General features: G+C 33.5%; 2 protein-coding genes across 2 annotated transcripts; both read right to left on the bottom strand.

The window, feature by feature from the left end:
- Positions 1-611: 611 nt before the first annotated feature.
- On the bottom strand, positions 612-20843 carry LOC145322577 (uncharacterized). The gene is made up of 34 exons (XM_080164699.1): positions 20690-20843; positions 19626-19718; positions 19309-19383; positions 18922-18995; positions 18516-18597; positions 17982-18068; positions 17399-17449; positions 16930-16990; positions 16569-16651; positions 15734-15854; positions 15079-15167; positions 14707-14824; positions 14095-14184; positions 13075-13150; positions 11849-11934; positions 11137-11290; positions 10430-10552; positions 10039-10207; positions 9537-9708; positions 9196-9306; positions 8830-8925; positions 8172-8339; positions 7718-7798; positions 7240-7371; positions 6855-6979; positions 6544-6649; positions 6110-6273; positions 5826-5921; positions 5262-5536; positions 4091-4197; positions 2975-3032; positions 1228-1987; positions 962-1076; positions 612-776 (listed from the first exon to the last, which is right to left on the bottom strand). The coding sequence occupies exons 1-32, from the start codon at positions 20758-20760 to the stop codon at positions 1323-1325; spliced, it is 4059 nt and encodes a 1352-aa protein (XP_080020825.1). The 5' UTR covers positions 20761-20843; the 3' UTR covers positions 612-776; positions 962-1076; positions 1228-1322.
- Positions 20844-21179: 336 nt separating this feature from the next.
- Positions 21180-22745, bottom strand: LOC145323093 (uncharacterized). Its single transcript, XM_080165475.1, has 4 exons — positions 22602-22745; positions 22224-22287; positions 21740-21900; positions 21180-21355 (listed from the first exon to the last, which is right to left on the bottom strand). Exons 1-4 carry the CDS (start codon positions 22645-22647, stop codon positions 21180-21182), a joined length of 447 nt encoding a protein of 148 aa, XP_080021601.1. The 5' UTR covers positions 22648-22745.
- Positions 22746-23676: the final 931 nt, after the last annotated feature.

Consider the following 23676-nt stretch of genomic DNA (forward strand, 5'->3'; position numbering starts at 1 on the left):
AACACGGCAGAAAAGCATCAAATGCAAAAGTACATTAATTAAATTCTTTACAATATTACAAGTTACTAACCCTTTTTTTAAATATACATTTTTAATCAAAATAACATACTTTTGCATTAAGCTTCTAAACAACAGTTTGAACTCATCAAAGCATTTGATGATATTGCACCAAAATGCTTAGTTTTTATCATATAAAACCATGGTGAAACCTAACTCTTGAGTCGATAAACCAAATATTAAACATAAACCTTGTATATTCACTAAAAAAATATTATGGATCAATGCTGGAAGGTGCTTATAATCAATTGCTCTCTTTCGTGGATAGTCTACTTTTGGCTTTGGGACTTTCTATATATATTAGATGTACATTAACCAAATATTTTTATCTGAAAACAAATACGAAGTTACGTTTAATGGAGGGTTTATTATGCCAAGTCATTTAAGAGATCCCGAGTAACAGACAGATATATGAACAGTAACACACTACCTTAATTGCATATGGTTAAATATTTAATCAGTATGGCTCCGAAACCGATTAATATCCACTGGATTAGAATACAACTGAAAAATCATATATCGGGGCTAACAAAACTGAAATTAACAAACATAACTATTTTATAGATATATATTTTCATTAAAAAATTTAAGTTATAACATAAGCGTCAATTTTAATAAAATAATGATATCATAAATGGCACAGTTATTCTAATTTAAGCGTAATTAATTAAGTCTTTTTTTTTACATGTCAACTAATAAACAAAAGGGTTAGATATTTCCTAAAAAGTGTAGCAATATTAATTTGATTAAAATACCATTTAGACTGGGATCTTAATGGTACAAGACAAAAAAAAAGGGATAAATAGTTGTAAATTCTGCAATTATGAAAAAACAAATAAAAGAACTTTTTAAAAATCTATTTTTAGCATCAATAAAAATCAAATTATATTGTGTCACAGCTTACAGGAAATATCCACAATACCTACTAAAATAAAACATAAGTCATAATATTGCTATAATAATACTTTAAAAACTGTTTGGTTAGGCAAAGATTATGAAAATGGGGGAGGTAGGTTGTGCTAAAATTCCGTAAAGGTGTGAATTTTAAGGCTGAAAAACAGTAGAACGATAATATTCACTAAATATGTGTATTCCTTATTGAAAAGAACTAAAGACTTTTTAAGTTAACATTATCATTCTATTACTGTTTTTAAGCCTTAAATCTCACACCTTTACGAAATTTTAGCACAATAATATAATATAATAATTACAATTATAATAAGACTAAATTCACCGAAAGATTTGACTAAAAAATTTACTAAAAGTTAAAACAAATTGTCACAAATAATCCATGAACCAGTTTCCATGATGTCACATGACTGGATCCTGTACCTGCGCTGCACAGTTGCTGGCGACGGGCTGGCAGCGGCCGCCAGCATATGAAGATGGCTTCCAGGTGGCGGCTTTTTAGCGGCCAAATTATTAAAATTATTATCAGCTGACACGTTAGATTTTGTTGAACTTTTAGTATTATTTTGTGAAATATTTGAATCACTATTTTCACTAGAGCAAAGAGAATCATTAGATCTAGAGTCATATTCGCTAGATTCATATGAATGTGAGCTCTTTTCTGAGGTTTGGATCAAACTAGAGTTTGACTGTTGTTGACTAAGCTCCATTGTATAGGCAGCAGCAAACTCAAGCTCACCTGAAAACTCTTGTTGTTCAGAAGTATCATCACTATATTCAGTAGAAAAGTTTTCAATGGTGTTGGAATCATGATTGTCATCAGTAGTGCTATCACTATAATAACTATTAGTCTGACAAAGGGGATGCTGCATTAATGGAGTTGAATCTGCACTAGTCATGCTCGCGTCAGATGACAGGTTTGGTAGGCTTTTGTAATGACTGTTGTAATTAGCGTTAGGTTCCGTAGCGTTTAAATCATTTAATGATAGATAGGAATTAAGTTGTCCCGCTCTTACCATATCTGAAAACAAAAATAAATATCAATTTATTTAACTGAATTTAAATATGACAAACAGGTTTTTTAGCCCGTGATCCCGAAGGCACGGGCTAAAATACTGGTTTTAATCTTATGATTGTACATTTTTATATTCGTAGAAAACTGGATATAATACGATGCTAGACATAATTTCTTTGTATGGATGAGAACCGGTTCTAACCCACTGGATATTAATCGGATTCGAATGAATGCGAGAAAAAAATTTTTAAGAGGGCAGCAAAACTAAACCGTATTCGAAATTAAAATTGATAAAAAGTGATAATAATTAAAATTATTGACTGGTAGAAAGTTAAAAACACAATAGTCTTTTCTTCAATTAATTGGAATATGCAACCAAACAAACTGCTAAAAACTTAAATTGTATTGGCATATTCTCTTAATCTTTATATTTAGGTTTTTTAAAACCAAGTTTCCTTATCACGTTTGATAAGTTTGTGTAGAGTTGTACAACAAAGACAAGATAACAGGAGGATTCTTTTTGTTTTTTTCCAAACTTCTTTTCAATTCAAACTTAAAGGAAAGATATAATACCAAGGATCTAAAGGAATAAGACAATTATAGATATTCATTACCAATCATGACACACAAAATTACCCATTCTGTGTATTACAAAAACAGTTGAACACTCAACTTAATGAACCAACCAATCAAGAATAAGAAAACGTAATTAAAAAACTTTGGGGACTAGTGTAATGTGTCCCTCATGTCCCCTGCAAACTTTAAAATTTGAAATTGTTAAAACTTTTCCAATACTTCATTTTACAGAAAGGGTAATCTTGTTTATCGTAATTTATCACTTACTGTTTTATCTATTAAGATATCTGGTTCTACTTCTAAAAAGTAATGCATACAAAAGAATGTCTGACGTTATGTAGACTAAACTCTAAGAAATTAGACTTACTGACTTATTAAGTTATAGAGAAGCTGCCCACCTGGACAGGTAAAACTTACCAGCGGATGTCTGACGTATTGAAGACTGACTCTTGGAGTGGGAACCCAATCTAGAAACCTAAATTAAAATATTAGTTAATTTTAGGCATTGTGCAACCACAAAAATATTTACTGTGCTTAAGCATATAATTACAACGGTATTGAGTGTTATTGTTTTTTAATAGCACATATTTTCAAAAAAATTGTCTGAAGAGTCTTGAATTATATCCTTATTAAAGTAACAGGTTATTTGTTTGTTTGTATGTACCGAAGGATATCGCTAACCGCTGAACCGATAGGGTTCTCCTTTACAGGGTAGCTTCGCATAGGTCCCGGGAAGGTTTATAACTATTTTGAGGGAGGATACCACCACCCCCCCCTAAGAGAAATCACAAAAAAATCACAACATAGACACGAAAAAAACAAACAAAACATTTAAAGTGCCACTTGAGGCCTCAAGGGGCGTAGCCGCTAGTAATATAGGTAATAAGAAGAAATAAAGAAAACCTATACAAAACATTTTCTTTTAATATTAGAATATTCAACCAATTCTTATTCATAAGGAAGTTCCACAAAGAGAATTCAATAGAGATATAAAAACTTGATGAATACTCTTTATGGGACTATGAAAACTATCATAAGATTAAGAGTCTAGTGTAGTAGTCGGTGATTGGCTAGTACAGTTAGGACAGAAACAAATGTTCTAAAAAAAAATAACATCTTGATTTATGGATGTAGAATATATGTGGATATTATGAAAATGAAAAGATATCGTCAATTTAGCTTGCTAACATGAAACTCGTTTATTGGTCAGTGCGTTCATTTAGTAAGAGGAGAGGGGAAAATGGGAAAGGAGAAATCGTTAGTTTAGCCCGATGCATGTGTGTGTACTTTATTAGTGAACATGAAAATCTGATGTAAGATCCAAGTAATAATATATCCATTCTTCTTTTCGATTCAGTAAAACATTTTAATGCTTAATAATTTGTGAATATTTGATCCTGTCCGCAGATGTACAGCCAGAGGTCTCTAGACGCACCTGAGTGGCCTGTACGTAATTGGATAGTAGATGCGTCCATCAAACTCCAGCCCGCCGCACGCCGTGAATATAAGGACAACTAGTAGCGTGACACCCACCAGGTTCCGCAACCATGTAAAAACTCCGCCACCGCCGCTACCGCCACGGGTCACGATGGCATGGTCAGGTTTGATGTCTTCATTATCATCGGTTTTAGTTTTAGCTTCTAAAGATTTAAAAAGCATGGTTATTGAGGTTTATTTTACCCTCGGGTTTGGCATTATTTTATTATACTGTTTTATTATCGTAGTGAGGCAATCACATTTTTTTCACAAAGTTGAAAGTTGGGTTTTCAATGTTTTAAGATTTTAAGTTTTAAATCTTTGAATAAACAAGGATGGCAACATCCATAAAAGCGAAGCACTGAAACGGTAGGACAAACGGACATTAACACCTGTATAGTGTCTGAACTGAATAATCAGAATATAAAAGTATAAGAGTCGACGCAAAATTGTATGTAAATTTGTTGAAAAACTGCTTGATACAGGATAATGTTTATGGACATACTTACATTTTTAGGACTTGATTATAGAGTTGCTTCGCTTATAATATTGTTCTTTGTTGTCACAGAAATCAATATACCTAAAATCAGATCAAACGGATAATTAGTTCACATAAAAATTTGCTTTTAAAAAAGTAGAAAAATCAACATGTTTAAAATGGACGTACGGACATTCTGGTAATGATTATAGAGTTGCTACGCTTTCTAAATCGTACCTAACTACTACAGGAATCATCATGCAAAGTTTGAAATCGATAGGACAATTCTAACATGCCTAAATTAACGAATAAAAGCTATCTATCTCGGACGGACGGACGGACGTACGGACGGACGGACGGACGAACCGACCCTAATTATAGAAAAGCTTCGCTTTTAAAAAAGAAAAAAATATTAAATTTTTTTACATTGTCAAAATTGTAAAAAAATCCTCCAATGAAACATGCGTCAATACTAATGCTATTTTTTTCTAGGAAGGGAGGAAACAATGTTTATTGCACTAGTCCCCAAAGTTTTATAATAACGTTTTCTTATTCGTTGTTTAATTCATTAGGTAAAGTGTCCGAACGTTTCAAACACTAATCTACAGAAAGAGTACTTTTGAGTGTCATCATTGGGGATGTAAATCAATTAAACGGCTATTGTCTTATCCCTTTATATCCCTGATTTGTGGTATGTGAATATTAAAAATAAAATTCGTATTTAATACTGCAACCAATAATCATGCTTTCCTGGTTTATCTTCTATTAAACTAGTCTGACAAGATTGAGTCTTGGGGAAGGTGGGGGCATTCAGTTCACCCATTTCAGTTTGGACACTCCTAACATCAGGCAAACAAGTTTGAACACCCCTAGACTCAACCTCGGTAATCTGAAGGGATCGTCTGACCCCTAGAGCTTCTCCGTTCAGGGTGATGGTAGGACGTACTTTGTCGGCGAGGGATGATTGGGGTAGGTGGTGGGAGACATCCTCCCGGATACTTTCTCCAGCAAATAACAACAGTTCTCTAAATAACAAGAAAATTAGATATTTTATATTTTTAAAAAAGGGGGATATTAAATTTATTATTAATAGATCAACAAAAACTACAGGTAAGTTTCCTTTTGACTGGCGGAACAATTTTTTAAAAATGAATTATCAAATTAATCTTTGTTTTGGAAAACTAAAATGATTCAAAAATGGTTTCTTAATTTGATCTATTCCTGGTTTTAGAAATATAATTTTTGGTTAAGCAGCGACATACCTATTATTATATCATACTGCTTTAATATTAAGATTAGCCATTTGTATAATACCTTGATTTTTCAGTTTCAGTATGTAGCTCATCCAGCTTGGAGTGTAATAAAGACAGCCAGAGCTTGCTGCTTGGTGTACCAGCCCTCTTTTCTTCTCTAAAATTATATTAACAGTTTTATTCAATGTCAAGAAGTAAGAAATGATTGGCTATTATTAACTTAAACAAGATTTATAATTTGCGGGTTTTGTAGATAACTACAGGATGTAACTATATCATGTAGAAAATACAAAATATTTAAAAACTTCAAATCTTTACAATCTTAGACTAGAAAAGTTTTATTACCTAATATGCTTAGTATACTGCATAAGCTTCCTACTGAGGTTGTTATTCCACTCCACAAGCTCCAGCCCGTCCAGATCCAGGTTCCAGTGGGTCAACAGGTCCTCGTCGTAGCTCACCTCATTGCTCACAGGTGTCTTAGTACCACCTCCACCCTCATGATCAGCCTTGCCAAATTAAAAACAAGTGAATTTATATTAAAAAATAGTCTTAGATGTTTCATGGTTTCTTTAGAAATAAAATGAAAGAAAGGGGTATAGTCTTTCGTGTCTTTTGTTATGTTAGTTGGATTGGGTGAAGGTAAAGGGATTATGCACAAAGAAAAAAAATATCTCCTCCTCCCTTATTTTAACAAAATTAGGGGGCGGGGGATATTATTGTTGCTATGCACTTACAGGGAAATCACTGATATTTCTATACTTGCGATATTCTCTTACCTGATTGGTGGAAGCTAATAGAGCTTTGTTAGCTGTATTTAAAAGTTGCGCCATCTCTGTGAGTCTTGATTCAACAAGTTCCAACTCCTTTTCTTCTTCATACTCTCTAAATCAACAATATTTTATGAAAAATTAATTTTTTTATCTTATTTAGGCTAGATTTGTTAGATGAAAATCAGTGACTAAAGAAAAATTTTGAGAGAAAAAAATCTGAACTTCTACATAGATATGTGACTTAAGTAAAACTTTCAATTACTTTTAAAATATTTCCAAAAACTTATTTAGGTAATTAAAATGGCACAATTACTTACAATTCTTTATTGATTGATTGCTGGTTGATTTGTTGATTCGCGGCATCTAGCTCTGCTCTAAGATCCAACAGTTTTCTCTTCATCTCTTCTTCTCTCTCCCAAACCTCTTCCTCAAAGGTTTCCACCTAAAAATGTTCAAGGTTATGTTAATAAACCCCAACTGGTTTTAAAGGAAGATAAAATAGCATTTAATGGCTAGTATACTGGTAAAGGAAAAAAGGGAAAAATCTAAATGCTAGGTATACGCAAAAGGCTCAATTATTATCTAAAAACAAAAATGGTTTCAAAATTTTATCTGATTAAAAAACATCATACTTCACTCACATTTACATCTCCTTCACGTTTTTTAATATTCATTTGATCATTTATTCCAAATTTATCCTACCTTGGTAATAACATCTTTCCTAACATTCTGCATGGTCTTATTCAGTGTGGTGACAAGTTTGCCAGAACAGGCACTGGGAGCTTCCTCGATGACTGCACGCCTCATTGCGTTCTCCCATTTCAATATCTCCCGCTAGAAAAATAACTTGATTGTCAGGACTAGATGCTAGATGCCGCTAAGGGCATTAATTTGGGTTTTTAAAAGAAGTATTTTTTTTGTGAGGGTGGATGTTTTTATAGTAGCGATATCTCCTTGGTACTAATTAAAAATCTTAATGCACCAATAAGAAGCCTAACTGTAATATCAGTTCAGTGGTTAGGGAGATTTGGCTAAAGATAGACTATATAAAGATAGACTATATCAAGATATTAATTAACACCATATTGTGCTAATATATGCTCCATAAGTCACAGTAGAATATTAGGTTTTATTATTTCTAGCAAAATGGAATATTTTGGTTATGCAAAAAATAATCTACCTGAAGTTTACTAGCAAGTGTGCCAGCTCCTTTGCCACACAGGGGAGATGGGAACTGGTCCGGAGCAGAGCCAACAGCCTCCTAAATAAATCATATTAATGACGTAAGTATAATGAGGGACGCAACGGTGTTTGCACTTTTGCTAAATAATGTGCATCAAGAAGTATTAATGTTAACAGTCTACTTATCACTTGAAATGTAATTTTTTCGGCTACCAATCAAGATAACCAGCTGAAATTTTTAATACAGATTTCTATAACCTGTGCGCATCCAGCCCATACATTGTTTTGTCCGTCTGTATTCCATTCATTCTTCACAAGACATAAATACTTCAAGACATCGTGATTCTCTTTGATCCTTTATGGCAACCCCAAATCCTGCTTTATAGCTCACTGTCCGTTTGTCCTTCCATGTTTTTTTGTTCTAGGATCATTATGATATAAAAATTACAAACCTTTAGTTCATCTACTATACTTCCCCTTTTCTCCCTGCAGGGTGTTGAGCTTGCACTAGGTCCCCCCTGCTCGTGGAATCGTTGTGGGTGAGGGCTGACCGCCAATCCAGCCAGCACACCTCCCTTTCTTGGGGTAGGACTTTGACTACCACTCATGTCATCGAAAACCTTAGAATATAAAAAAATATCAATTAATATTGAATGAAATATATAATATTTCTGTGTTTCTTTTAAGTAGATTAGAAAGGTTTTAAAAAAAGACCTTTAAAACAGTGTGAAAATTTAAAAAGTATTCTTCTGTATCATAACTATAATTATTGTTGATTAAAGTATAATATTTAAATAAATGATATTATTGAAACTTAATTCTTTCTTGGTGCTTTCCTTCAATATGTCAGTTAAGCACTAGAACCCTTATTTCTGAATAAGAGGGGTGGAGTATTTTTTCATATTGCCAACCACTGCAGAGCTTATACAAGCCGAGCCCAGCTAAGGAACTACCCAACATAACCCAACGTAAAGTAATAAACAAACAAACGAAAATCATTTATAATTAATTTTAAACAGGGTTGTAGTTTGTGCTCAACAAGGCATTTTGAGGGAAAATACCTCCTTCATTATCCACGTTTTAAATACTAATAATAAAGCATCTGTTAACCTTGTCGTCAACGCTGACATCCAGAACGTTAGATCCATGAATGTGGACACTCTGGTTACCCAGCACTGCCAGCCCTTGGGACAGGTTACGGATATCCTGAAATCAATCATCCTTATATGACATGTCTGTCTGAAGCAAATGATCTCGCTAACATTTAAGGGGAGGATACCTCGACCCTCCCCAAATCGCCAATGGAAAAAACACCTTAATTTTTTAAAAAGCTAAATTAAAGTTGAAGTTCCTCCCTTCTCTCAAATACCCCATGGGCCAGGTATAGCCGTTAGTCCTATAATTTTTTGTCTGTCTGTTAACTGCCAGTCATTTTTTAAAGTCTTGAATATGCAAAAAGGAAAATCTAATGATCACCTTTAATTCTAAATCTTTATTGACTATTTGTTGTTGCAGTTTCGAGACCTCGTCTTCAGATTTTAATTTATCCATCTCCATGGCTGCAAGGGCCTGTCCTATTTCTTCCCTCCTATTTTAGTGATATAAATGATTTTTCAATACAATCCTAAAAGTCATTCTTTTACAGTAATACAGCTTTTTCAGTTATCTATTATCTAACCTGACAAGGGCTAAGTGTATAAATTCATAAAAGTACTTGATTTGATTATACATCTATAGTAACAAAATAAATTTTTAACTTTTTTATATTGCTGCAAATTTTTTTTTTTAAATGAGGCTACAAAAAAATCATTTATGTCCCTCGACATTTCTTTCTGAAGCTGTTCTGTAACTGCTGCAAGCTCAGCTTCTCTGTGAAGCAGCTGAACAGCTGCCAACTGCTCTTTGTCAGTTGATGAATCAACTTCTTGTTTAAGTTTATTAAGCTGTTCATCTCTGTCACGTAATATAGAGTCTTTGTAGCTCAGAGCATCCTTTTTTTAGTACATGCATTGATAACATTTAGGAATATCTTTTTTACGAACTTAAAATGGATTTTCCCTGTAAGTGCCAATCGAGCACTGAATTCCCGAATTACTTATTTTCCCCTATGCAACTCCTACGGTAACTGTACTGAGTGTACCTGAGTCATTATCAATCATTAGAGAGGAAAAAGCTCTTTGCAATAACATGTAAATATTATTCAGCAATTGTTATCAAATCGAAATCTGATAGTGTTTTTTCCTTTCTATAGATGCTTTTCATTAAAATAATGATTAAGTATTTATAAATGAAACGTGTTAGATATGCAATGCATGTAATTCCTTCAGCTGTTCAAGTTCCAGCGCAAGGCTGCGGCACTTGTGCTGAGCTTGTCTGCCAGCCGCCAGATGTTCCTCTGCGTCGTGACTGGAGCAGCTCAACCGGTCCAGTTCAGCAGTTAGGCCTGAAATTCTGGCCTTCGCAGCATCTAGCTGGCTTGAGAGGTGACCTGACAAAAAATGAATAATTTAAATGCAAAGAAACTTACTCAGGAAGTAAAAAAATATATTTTGGACACTCAACTTAATGAACCAACCAATCAAAGAGAAAACTCAAGACTAAACTTTAGGGCTTATTGTAATAAACAGCCTAATGTCCCCTCCTTGTCTGTATTGTCATATAATCCTCCCTTCCTTGTAGCTGTTCAAGACACAGGTATAACATGGTTTACCTGCCATATCTTCTGTAGAGGCCAGAGTCCTCCTAAGGTCCTGGTATTCTTCCTGTTGTCTGTAAAGCTGGTATCTCAGCTCACTGCAACGATTTTCTAGCTCCACTTCTCGACTATAACAACCTAAACATAAATTATATAACACGAACAGACAAAGTGAACTAAAGAATAGAAACATTGGAATGTTTACAAGAAGTTACAGATTACTATCTTATATGTAAATCTACATAGAATCCAAGGGGGGGGGGGGGGGGGGTCGGATCTGACACTTGTGCGTAAACAGGGTGCATAGGCTTTAGGAGTGAGAGGATAGGTTATTAAAGAAAAAAGTTTACTTTTGGGGTGTATTTTTCATATATTTAAAAAAATTGGATTTGGCCTCCAGGTTTAGGTGCCGCAGGCCTCCAGGTTGTCTTTGGACAGGTAAAAATGAAGAAAAAAAAATTTTGGGGGGAGTTAGAAGTCAAATTATAAAACAAAATATGCATCCTTTTGAATGTTATTAACATATTTGAAGATAAAAGATGCATATTTTGTTTTATAATTTGACTTCTTTCGAGGAAAATTCAGATATCTTTCTTGGATAGCAGCTGAGAAAATCAAGTTAATCCAGCAGTCTGAATTGCATAGTTAGAAGTAAATTCAATCATTTTGTGTGTACTCGAACCCATGACATCCCCTAAAACTTGCGGGTAGTGAAAATTTACCTTGATCCCCTCCATAACCTTCCACACTGCCAAAGCTGGCATTAGCCAAATTATCCGTCAGTCTACGTCCACCAGAGAAAGACGCATTGATACTCTGATTCAGGTTAGATTTGGGGTCATCGTTCTCTAGATAGTCATCTTCTTCCAAGATATCCTTAAAATAAGAATTGTTGGATTTATAAAATTGAATATTTTACTAGTAAGTTTTAAAAAAAAGGTATTTTGGAGCTTTTCCACAAGTGGCTGGCTGAGCACTAATATAATAACTCTTCAATTATTCATGAAAAAAATGTAAAATAAAGAAGTTTTGTAGTTTTTTTTCTATGCATAATCCCTTTCTGGCGTTACTAACCCTGCGGGGCTACCCAGTGCCCTAGTCTTATCTAACCTAAACAAACAACCCCCCCCCCTTATTTTACATTTTTTTAAATAAGAGGGGAAGGGGAGCATATCCATTAGTGGTTTCATAATTAAATAAGGCAATGACCGATTAATTGATGTACAATACATACCCAATGATAATACACAAAACTACCCTTTCTGTAGATTACAATTAGTGTTTGAAACGTCTGGACTCTCCACGTAATACCAACCAATCAAAATTTATTAAAGTCCCCAAAGCCAACGAATAAGAAAACGTTATTATAAAACCTTAGGGACTATTGTAATAAACAGCTGAATGTCACCTCCCTCCTCCCACCCAGTGTCAAACCTGATGATGATGAGACCAGGATGTTGACATTTTTCTGTCAGTTATTGTTCTGTCGTCCCCAATACTCAGCTTGTCATTTCTCATTTCTATACAAATCATTTACTTTATTCTTATAGTAGTGATGGGAATCCGGATCCGGAATCCGAATCCGGAATCCACCCAATTTTCGTTCAATTTTGGAATCCGAATCCGGAATCCGTTTTTTATAGCGGATTCCGAATTCTAAATTGGTAGGCTAAAATTACCGTCTTTTTTCTTACAACTCCCTCTGTTTGAAGGCAAAGATCAAAAAAAAAATTCTACATAACAAATTTTAATAATTACTAATGTGATGTAAATGTTTTAGTTATGCTGGAAGTCAACACTTTAAACAAATCAAGGCTTCAACCAAGTAACATAGTGATAAATTAACGAAAAAAGCTATCCCGCTGTGACGGGCGGCCTTTTAAAATACTGCTAAAATCCGGAATCCGCCAAAAATAAGAATCCGTCACTTTTTTTGACGGATTCCTTCAGAATCTGGAATCCGAATCCGGCCCAAAAATTCGACGGATTCCCATCCCTATCTTATAGTAACATGATGTTCACGTGTCTGTCTGTAGCTTTAGATCCCGATAATCGCTGGACCGATATGGTTATATGTATTTCTAGTTGAGCTTATCTTAGTTGAAAGGAAGGTTTTAAATCATTTTGGAAATGGGTACCACCTACCTCCTAAAAGAAATCACCTCTATAAAAATTCCCCCCAGAAAGATTAATTCTTGATTGTATTTTAACTTATTATTTTTGGCTGTTATCTAAAGGCTGTTTTGTTTTGTGCACTGGACAACGATAAAAGTACAACGATGTCTGTCTATCCCCCCGTAGAAAGCAAAAGATCCCAGCAATCAGACAATGTTTGATAAATTGATATACAATACATCCCCGATGATGATAAATAAGTCATGATTAAGTACCAAAAGTTCATGAGATTACAAATAAAATATTATTTTACTTTTCTTTATCTTCCCTTCAATAGACTTCCCTTTCTTAGGTACTCTTCTCTTTTCCCTTATTTTTCCTCCCTTTCCCCATCACTGCAAAATACAGGTATAAACATTTTCTTTAAAAATAGAAAACACCCTAAAAGTGTTTACTAAGAGTTACTCATAGATTACACATATTATGCAACGTTATTGTCCTTGTTAAAAAATAATGGAACAAAGAAATCGCCAAAAAAAAATTACCTCGTTCGAACATATTTTCAATCCAGGTTTTGCCCACTTGGACAAACTGTTCTACATCTACAAACCTATCATCGTGCCTATTTGTATTGTTAATAATTGACAGATATGAAAGTGTCCAAAGTTTTTAAAGCAACGAATATCAGAGCGTTTTCATAAAACTTTGGGTACCATGGTAGTTTACAGTCCAATGTTCCCTAGCTTATTGGGTCTCTGTAATATTTTCAGTCACAAAAGAATTACTCGATCAATTTAAAACTAATGGGTGTGCAAAAAAAATGCGGACTTTTTTAAAATTGAAATTGCGCGGCTTGTGTTAATAGTAGAAAAATGTTATGCATATCGTTAGAACCGCTATGAACTCTTTTTTTTGGAAATATAAGAACGGATCCTGTGCTACGTATAGTTTGGGAGCTACGTGTTAAAATGTCCCAACTGACGTAAAACTTGACTTGCGAGTAAATTTTAAAATATAACTAAAAATTAGAGAAGATATTTTGCAAAAATTGATGCGTACATTTTTTAATTTCAAATTGCGCGGCTTGTGTTAATAGTAGAAAAATATTACGCATACCGTTAGAACCGCTATGAACTGGTTTTTTTTGGAAATATAAGAACGGTTCCTGTGCTACAAATAATCTAGGAGCTAGGGGGTAAAATGTCCCAAAATTTACTCGCAAGTCAAATTTTAAGTCAGTTGGGACATTTTAACATATAGCTCCTAAACTATACGTAGCAGAGGAATCGTTCTTATATTTCTAAAAAATAAACTTCTTAGCGGTTCTAACGATATGCATAACATTTTTCTACTATTAACACAAGCCGCGCAATTTCAATTTTAAAAAAGTCCGCATTTTTTTTGCACACCCTTTAGATAAAGTATACCTAGTCATTTGATATGCCTTAATGTAAACAAAAAATAAAAATAATAATTTTGACCAAAATGTTCTTTTGTGCGTTTGTTTATGGTTAAAATACAGGGAGCTAGGCGACTCTATAATTAGATTACATGTCAACTATTTTCCTAGGGTCAATTAATCTGCTAAATTCGTCAATTCTCCATTTTTCCTCCGGATTTACACACATTAACTCCATGATTCTACTCAGCAATCTCTAAAATTAGATATTATTAGTAAAGGTACTCTATAAGGACATCGTCCAAAAAAAGAGACCAAGAGAATTCCCGAGAATTCATATTTATGGTATAATATTACCTATAGACAGCTTTCCGGGGATAGTAAAATTAAACTAACAAAAATGGTGTTGATATAATTCTTATTTTATTTTTCGTAAAAATTGTCTATTACGATACGATACATGTTTTTTTTCAGTATGGTTTAGAACTGGTTTTAATACAGCGGATATTAATCGGTTTCTGAGTCATAATGGAAATAAAATTCTCGGAAATAGTCCCTTCCGTGGCAAAGCCTCTTAAGGGGCGTTTGGTCGTTTTACACAGTATCTTTCCCCCTATTTCTAGCCCCTTTGGGGGGCTTTAACGCTGCGGGGTTAATTGTCTAACCATGCGGGGCAATCATATAACCCAACTTAACCTAAAATAAGATCTGTTGTCACGAAAGGGACTATACCCAAATTCTCTTGTTGGTACAGCTAAGATGAATCTACAAGCCAAACCTGAGAAGAAACAGTTCCACTATGACAGAAGTCAACCTCCTCAAACAGAGTTCTAAAGTTGGTTTCCAGTGCCTCGTCTGTTATCCGCTCATCTTGAGAGTTGCAGCGGCTAGTAGATCTAAAATATGTTTCAAGTTCTTGCTGGGTTTATCTTTAAAAGGATTAAAAGAATTATGTAAGAAATGTTGTCATAAACATACAGAATTAGTATGGACTTAATGAGTCTGGATCATAAAGCGTCCTACGTCAGACATTAAAATAAGTGATATTACAATGGACGATAATTGAATGTTTTTCCCAAATCAAAGCGTAACTCAATGAAAATATTTGTGGTCCGCTATAAGAACCGATTTATCAATCGCTAAATCTGACCTGGAGCTGGCTACGCTGCCAACACTGCTGACAGACTCCCCCTCTCCCTGGAAAACCTCTTCCAGCTCAATATCAGGATCCTGGTCATCCTAAAATAAAAGCCGTTTAAGAGCTCATATGGAACAGTTTGACAACTAAACATATTTCAATATGTCAACTCAGATGATGGAAATTTGAGACAGGTTAGCTAAAATATTCATTTATACAACTTTCATGGATGTATTCATATAAAAAATGATACAGTAGGTGTGCTATTAACAGTATATTAACTGCAAGGATGACAACATCCATAAGGCGAAGATCTAAACTCAGAATTGGTAATAATTTATTAGAACAAAATTGTAATGATAAATTTTTTGCAAAATTGTTCAAGTATATAATACTGATTATGGACCATACTTACGTTATTGGGACTTAATTATACAGATGCAGTGCATATAATATTGTACCTTGTTGTTCTAAGAATCATTATTCCAAAAATCAGATGAATAGGATGACAATAAAGAAAATATTGATAAAAAGTTGAAAATCAGCACGTTTTCAGTGGACGTACGAATTTTCTGGTAAATATAGAGTTGATATGCTTACTATTCAGTAACTAACTGTAACAGGAATCACCATAGATTTGCTTTTAAAAATTCAACAACATGAATACCTGAATGTCGTCTTCTCCCTCGCTATTATTGTTGTTATTATGTTGGCACATGAATTTGCCAGGTTTACTTGGTGAGGGAACTACTACAGGACTCTGCATCATAGCACGTTTCTGTTTAGCCCTAGATACAATTTATTTTTTTAGTAGGTATTAAAAGTTACTTTGTCCCTAGACTCTTAAAATAGTTCAAAATAATCAAAAGACATTTATAAAGCTTCTCTAAAATGACAAATACTTTGGACCATCAATTCCCCAGAAATTTTGCTTCAGACAAGAAAAACCTTACTACTTTATGTTTTTAACTAGTAACTGCACCCCTAGCATCTGGGGGATCTATTTTAGAAGGGGTAAGAAAGGGCAGTAAAATAGCCTATAACATTAACCATACCCAAACTTTTTTCATGAAAATAAAATAGCCTAAAACCATCCCAGGACCTATAAGAAGTTTTACTGTAAATAAGAACATTATCGGTTCAGCGGTTAGCGATATCCTTCGCTACAGACAAAAAAAGCTTAGTACCTTATAAAATAGGATATTATTATGTTATTTCTAAATAAAAGCAATAATAATGCATAAATATATGTTGATTGGTTTTAAACAATCAACGCCAGGGAACAAAATTTGGTCAAGAGTGAATTTGTAGCTCATATTGAGACAAACAATATAGCAAGCAAGAAAAACAAAGAGAGGAAAGCTAGGAGTTGAGGAACATGCGTTAATTGGCACATTAAAGTGTAACCAGGTAGTTGTCTGGTTTATACATCTGTACTTATACATTTATTGGCACAGGTTTCAGGTTATGATTAGTTGTATTTAGGTTAAGTGTAGGTTTACCTTCGTCTGTTATGCTTCATCTTGGCCAGAATAATGTTGTGAATATCTGGAACTTTATCAGATGTCAGGTATAAAGCATTTGACTGAAAAGATTAAAAAACTAAACATTATTTTGCTTAGAACCGTGAATGTTCTTCTGTCCTCTTTAACATTTGAAAAACTTGAGAGAAAGGTTTAGAAATTTTGGTTAAGAACAAAAATGACTTATTGACAAAGTAAGGTATATAATGAATGCTCTTTGATTAGAGTAAAATAACAACTTCTAACAAATGAGCTGTACCTTGAAACATACATTTCCGCACTAACGGAGATAATATAATAAAAGAGTAGCTTCGCTACTAAAAAGCATAATTGATTTTACCTTTGGAGACGTATCTGCAGGATTTCTATTATTTTGTTGTTCCTTCTCATAATGGATCAACCTAAATTAAAAAGAAAATTTATCAATTTCCATATAAGAACTCTTAGGCACTGAAATCTTTCCCCTTCGTTTTTTCATAAATTGAAAATATGGGAGGGAGGTTGTTTATCTTTTATTAATTTAGGTCAGGTTTTATTAGATATTGGGTTTATTGCTTGATAAACACTTTGAGGGAAAGCCCCAAAAATTCAATCCGTTATCACATAACTTAACTCTTAGGGGCTATGAAAAAAACTTACCCAACCTACTAATTTAATTTGTATTTAGTAAGAAGGTATGAGGGGGAAATGGATGGCTCTCTGGATAGTAAATCGAATTCAGCTGTGTGTGTTTTTAATGAAACTATTTTGAAAAACTGAAACTTGCTTTTTTATGAATATTTTACTCCTAAAATGAAAAGAAAACATACTTATTTGTAAGCTCTTGTGGAGATAATGAGTAACTTGTTGTGTAAACAGTTCTGAAATAAAATAAAATATGTTTGATAATTTTTAATTTGTAGAAATTAAAGGTCGAAATGTTTAGACACTACTGATTTAAACCAATCAAGACTTCAAAATAGTACCAATATTAACCCTCATCAATTCAGCAGGTTTCAAGATCTTATATGGTGAGCAGTGTTGTGGATCCGGATCCACATTATTTTGAGTCCAAGGATCCGGATCCTGGGGTATAAATTTATGGAAAAATCTACCTAAATTTATATAAAATAGTCACTTACAAATTTTGAAAATCAGACATTCTCGTGATGAGAGCCAATCTTTAAGGTTTAGATTCAGACTTGAAAATTAAAAGTATTTTTGACTTCGAGATTAAAGAATAAATATTTTTTGAAAAATTTGGTTACTTTATATAATTTTTATTGTCAAGGATCCGCACTGACAAAATTTGGAGGATCCGGATCCGCATACAATCAATGCGGATCCGCAACACTGATGGTGAGTGGTATTTTCAGAAAGACATCCAACCACTTTTATTTTGGGATAACCCACCTTGTAGCGGGTGAAAGGGTGTACTGTACCCCAACAGAAGGTGAAGGTTTATACCCCGTGGCGGGGGTATTCCAGGGTACATTCAACCTAATCAATAAATGGCGTTAGACAACTAAGAAAACATTTAAAGAAACATTTATTGGATTTTCATGAAAATCATTTGAAAGGGTTTTAAACAGAATATCTTTTAAAACAAAATATTATTGTCACAGTGGATGTATAGTATTCGTGGATATTATGCCAGAGAAAATTTGTTGTTAATTTAGGTTGCTAACAATGAACTCGTTTATTGGCCAGTTCATTCATCCAGTAGGAGAGGAGGGCATGTAGTAAAGGGGTGGAATGTGTAAATCGTTATTTTAGCCCGCAGCATGTTTCACTTTATTGGAAAACATGAAAACATGGTGTAAGATCCAAGAAAATAATTATCCATTGTTGTCTCAGTCAGTGTTCCAAAGATCAATAATAGACCCACAGTTTGTTAATCCTGAAGACTTATAGAAATGCTTTGCCACTAGAATAAAGAAAACCAACCTTGGACCTCCAGAGCTGAGATATGTTGGCGTGCTGACAGAACCAGAAGTTGACATAGTTGGTGTACACGTTAATGTTCCTCCTAAATATAAAATCGATTTTTTTTTTATTTTGTCCTGTGTTTTTATCGACATAATGGTTTTCATAGTCTCACTTTTTACTGTTAATTGATTTTGTCCTCAAAGGGGAACGATCGAGAGCAAGTGGTTTTAAGCACCTCTTTAGCAGTGACTTTGGTTATTTTTTGGTGACAAAATATCCTAGTTTTCTGTTTAATAAAGTTATATCAACTAAAACAAAGCTTCACTATGTTTTCATATGATTTATTTTTTAATGTTTAGCGATTTTTATCATCCAATGTTTGGTTGAGTTCAGAATGCAAATCATAAAATTGCTGAATTATTACCTGGAGAACTAAAGAATTTATCCATAGTCATCATTTCTGGAGTGTGGACCTTACTGTTCATTGCAAGGGTCAAAGTACCTAAATAAAAATTTATCAAATTTCAGAAATCTCATGGAAAGCTAAAACTTAACACAGAGCTTACTATAAAAAGGTATTAAAGAGCTTAACTGAAATAAGTATAACTAACATTAAAATAAAAAAATATTAATTCTGAAAGGCTTTTTTTAAAATAAATGGGTAACAACGGTCTATTGCGGTTGTTTCATTTAAACGATCAAAAAAAAATCCTGTCATTCAGTTTAATTTAGATCTAAAGATTATACAAGATAGTTAATAAAAAAATTAAAATCAGTTTAGGGTCATTCATCCAACTTTTTAAAACATTAGGTACCTGGACTGTTCTGTGCGCTGACAATGACACTTCTGGCGTTTGGAGTACCTGGATCACAGTTATCCATCACACTAACGTCATATTCAGGGATAAAAGATTTGTACATGGACCAATTTAAATTACTTTTTTATAGGGGGTGTAAGGAAGGGGGTGGTAATTTTTTTTGGATATACTGCAAACGTGTCTTAAAAATAATTAGGACAAAATATTAATTTTCCAGATGTTATCATTAATAAAATCAATAATAAGTATTTGAACGCCAATTTCTACTTCACCTTAAATTAAAATCCTTCATGCAGTTATCCTTGAATGCCTGTTATTGGTGCTAGAAACTATGTAAGTTCCATCAGCCTGACTAACAAAACTGCTGCTTGACACAACGTAGGTGCCGTCCAAACTGTGACCACTAAATGATATCAGGATGGAAATTCGAAGATTTTTGTCGACTTTTTAGCTTTGAATAATTTCAATTTAATGCAATAATTTGGGTATAGTCGCTTCTGTGGCAACGCCCCTTAAGAAGCGTTTCTTCGCATATTACACAGTAGTTTTTCTCCTATTTATAGCCATTGCGGGGGGCTCTAACCCTGCGGGGCAATCACCTAACCTATCAAAAGCCATTTTGAAAATACGACGAATCGCCCCTTAAGGGGCGTTCCCACGAAAGAGACTATTTGCAATATTTTTTCTAATAGGTAAAGATTTAACACGCGGTTAAAAAAAATTTAATTTACATTAGCATATCGGCGATAAGATGCATAAATTACTTGAGTGTCGAGGTGAATGAAAAGAGGTTGAAATCACAAGACTTTCAGATAACCATACAGTATTTTTTCCTTTCAAATATTGTAAAAAGATGGAACATTCCTAAGTATGTTTTATGTAACAAAACCGAGGGACAAAGTTGTATACTGATTTCGTTAAAAAACCAGCAAGTTTTTACTACTGAAAAGAAATAATTTTTAGATCACAAAAACACTTAAAAGGGGGGAGGCGAAAGTGACACTTTTTGAAACCAAGACTAAAAGTCAACAAAGGAACTCAACTAAAAAAAGAGTTACAGGTCTGAGATTTTGCATGGCAGTTGCTTTAAAGGGGTAAAATATGGAACTGTGAAGAAACGGCGGCGCAACCGCCGAAAATCGCCGTTACCCGCCGAAATTTTTTTTTGCCTTTCCTCGGCGGTTTTCGGCGGTTGCGACGCCGTTTCTTCACAGTTCCATATTGTACCCCTATAAAGCAACTGCCATGCAAAATGTCAGACCTGTAACTCTTTTTTTAGTTGAGTTCCTTTGACTTTTAGTTTTGGTTTCAAAAAGTGTCACTTTCGCCCCCCCCTTTTATACTTATATCGCAAACAAATTAAGATTTGCATACCTGGTTGCGATATTGGATAAATTGTTGGATCCAGGTTTAATGACAATAGGATTTGCTATCGTTGTATGCATCTGGTTGCACAATAACAAACATTTTATTTACAGGGACGCATGTATAAGTCAATGATAAAAGATTTATTCATACAAGAATATGCAAGGATCTAAAGTAATAAAACAATGTCCGAGAAATTGATGTACATCCCCAGTGATGATACACGAAATTAGCCCTTATGTAGATTACAATTTAAAGTGGTTAAAACTTTTGGACACTCAGCTTACATAGTTTAACAAACCAATCAAAATTCAAAAAAGTCCCCAAAGCCAACAAATCAGAAAACTATAAAACTTTGGGGACTATTGCCATAAAGAGCTCAATGTCCCCTCCCTCCGTAGAAATAGAACAATAAACAAAACTTTGTGAAAATCTGCTATTTGTAGCATGCAAATATCATGAAGATTTTTAGCAGTCCCTTTTTATGCCTACATTTTATTCAGTTTTTCTTACTTTTAAAAACCATTTTAATGTATTTTTTCACAAAATAAAAATACAACTTAAATCGATTATAATAGTAATATGTTTGTATTTGTTCCTGCAGGGGACTAGAATTTGCTGACAAGCTCGTGGAAGATTTTATTTTTTCCGTTTTGGAGGATTTACTCGAAAATCCTAAAATGTGACAAAATAAAATTACTTAGCGACTTTAATATTTATATCCAACCAAATTAATAGCTACACTTTGATTAAAATTAATAATTATTTTTTTACATTTTCTGGCTAGGATTGTTGCGTTTGGTCATTGGTCAAAGAAATATCTCAACAATTCAAAACTTCAATGTGTTACTGATGATTCAGAGCCTAACAATCGAATATACACGGATTCTAAATTAAGATTGTTTTACTTAAAAATTGGCATATCTGGTACATAGTCTAGTTTAGTCTGTATTTTTAGCATTTTTAAGATTTAAGTTTAAAAAAAAAATAATTTAGCTTAAATGATTTAGCTAACTCTCTGTATGCCGACTATTATTATGCCAGGTGTAATTAACTTACCTGAAGACATTATGACCGATGCTGAAGAGCCAATGACCGATGAACAAGAGGTGGACATTATGACCGAGCATGATTGCAGCGGACTGGAGTTGGCAGATAGGCTGCCAGTCGCCAATAGATTTCCGGTAGACTTGCGATTAAGCGACTTGGAATTCACAATTCTAAATGATAAAATATATTTATTATCTCATGTTTTTTCGTCAACTTCTGGCAAGTCTTTAAATACAAAGTATAACGGTTACATCTGTCTGTCCGTCCGTCCGGATTAAGCTTAAGATCTAGCTAACCACTGGACCAATTGGTTTTTTTTTCTGGATATACACAGCATTCTAGAAGTAAAAGATTTGTAAGTTAATTTCTTGGAACTTAGGACATCTCCCTTCCCCCTCCCCAAATAAAAAGATAAAATATCAAAAGTATCTATGTAAGAAAGGCAAATTCAATAATTTTAACTCCAGAACTAAATAAAAGAAGAATACATTACCTCGGAATATTATTTTCTTTCCCCTTGGGGATTGGTAAATTTGACTTTCTCTCCATACTGATGCCTATAAAGAGTATAGAATCATTATATGTACAACAAGGGGGACAACATCCATAAGAAGCGAAGCACAAAATGTCATGTACACTAATGCATGTACACTTTCAGGCCACCAAATCACCGGAGAAGAACAACGGGTTGCCTGCGGCTCACTGCGGCAGACATTCTAACTTCGCGGTTTATTTTATAAAAAATCCTCAAAATTTGATGCAGATTTCAAATCTCCCCCTAACTTTAAAATTCCGGAAAACTTATATATCTTACTACCCACTCTATATGATATGGCTTCATTAAAATATCACGCACCTGACATTAGCTTACCTTTGCTATTAATAATATTATCCTTGTTCTGGGATGAAGATTTCATGACTGGTCTCTCCTGGAATTTAGAAGTTCTGGCATTATATACCCCTTATTACCAACTTAATAGTCTGAAAATACAGAAAATTATCAAAAGCTAAATGAAACTTTGCATGATGATTCCTATTACAATTAGGTACGATTTAGGAAGCGTAGCAACTCTATAACCGTTACCAGAACGTACATCCATTTAAAACATGTTGATTGTTTTTATCTTTTTGTATGGTATAATTATCATTTTCAACTGATTTTTTTAATACTGACTCTTATTACAACAAGGTACAATGTTATAGTACAGCCAAGCGTCTCTTTAATCAACTCCTATAAATGTAAGTATGTCCTTAAACAGTATCTTATATTTATGGAGTTTTGCAGTCATCATTGAATACTTAAGTACTTAATTATGGAGCGCAGAAATAACCATGTGGTAGTCATGTAGAAAATCTTCATTTATCTCCATAGCAAAAAAACTAAAATTATAAATAAAAGCTGAGATGGACAAAACAGACAAACAAAAGAACATTCACCAATACATATCAACAACGCACATAACATTCAACAAGGAATCAATATCAAAAGAAATAAGTATGCTGCTACAAAAATTATCATGCCATATTCTTTAATTGATAGGACAATTGTAACATACCAAAAAAAATATACGGACATACTGACGACCCTAAATATAGAAAAGCTTTAAGTTTTATTGCTAAAGCTAATAAAAACACAAAAATAAATCAATAAAAATAATTTTATTTACAAACCAAGGCAACCGTATCAACTAACATTCATTTTTTAACTGACAAAATAATGTATGTATATCTTTTTGTTAGTCTAATTTAAATATTTTTAACGAAAAATCAAAAGGTTAAAGTACATGACTATTACATAAAAACACAAATAACAACCAATAAAAAATCAATTATAAATATCAACATGGTATAAATCTATCTTTTTTTATACACAAAACTATAAAAAAAAACCAGCTCATCTAAATATAAGACCATAAATAAAACCATTTCTTAAATGAAAAATGTTT

Source organism: Acartia tonsa, chromosome 6 (genome assembly GCF_053477335.1).
Source record: "Acartia tonsa isolate MP-2025a chromosome 6, ASM5347733v1, whole genome shotgun sequence".
Taxonomy (NCBI): Eukaryota; Metazoa; Arthropoda; class Copepoda; order Calanoida; family Acartiidae; genus Acartia; species Acartia tonsa.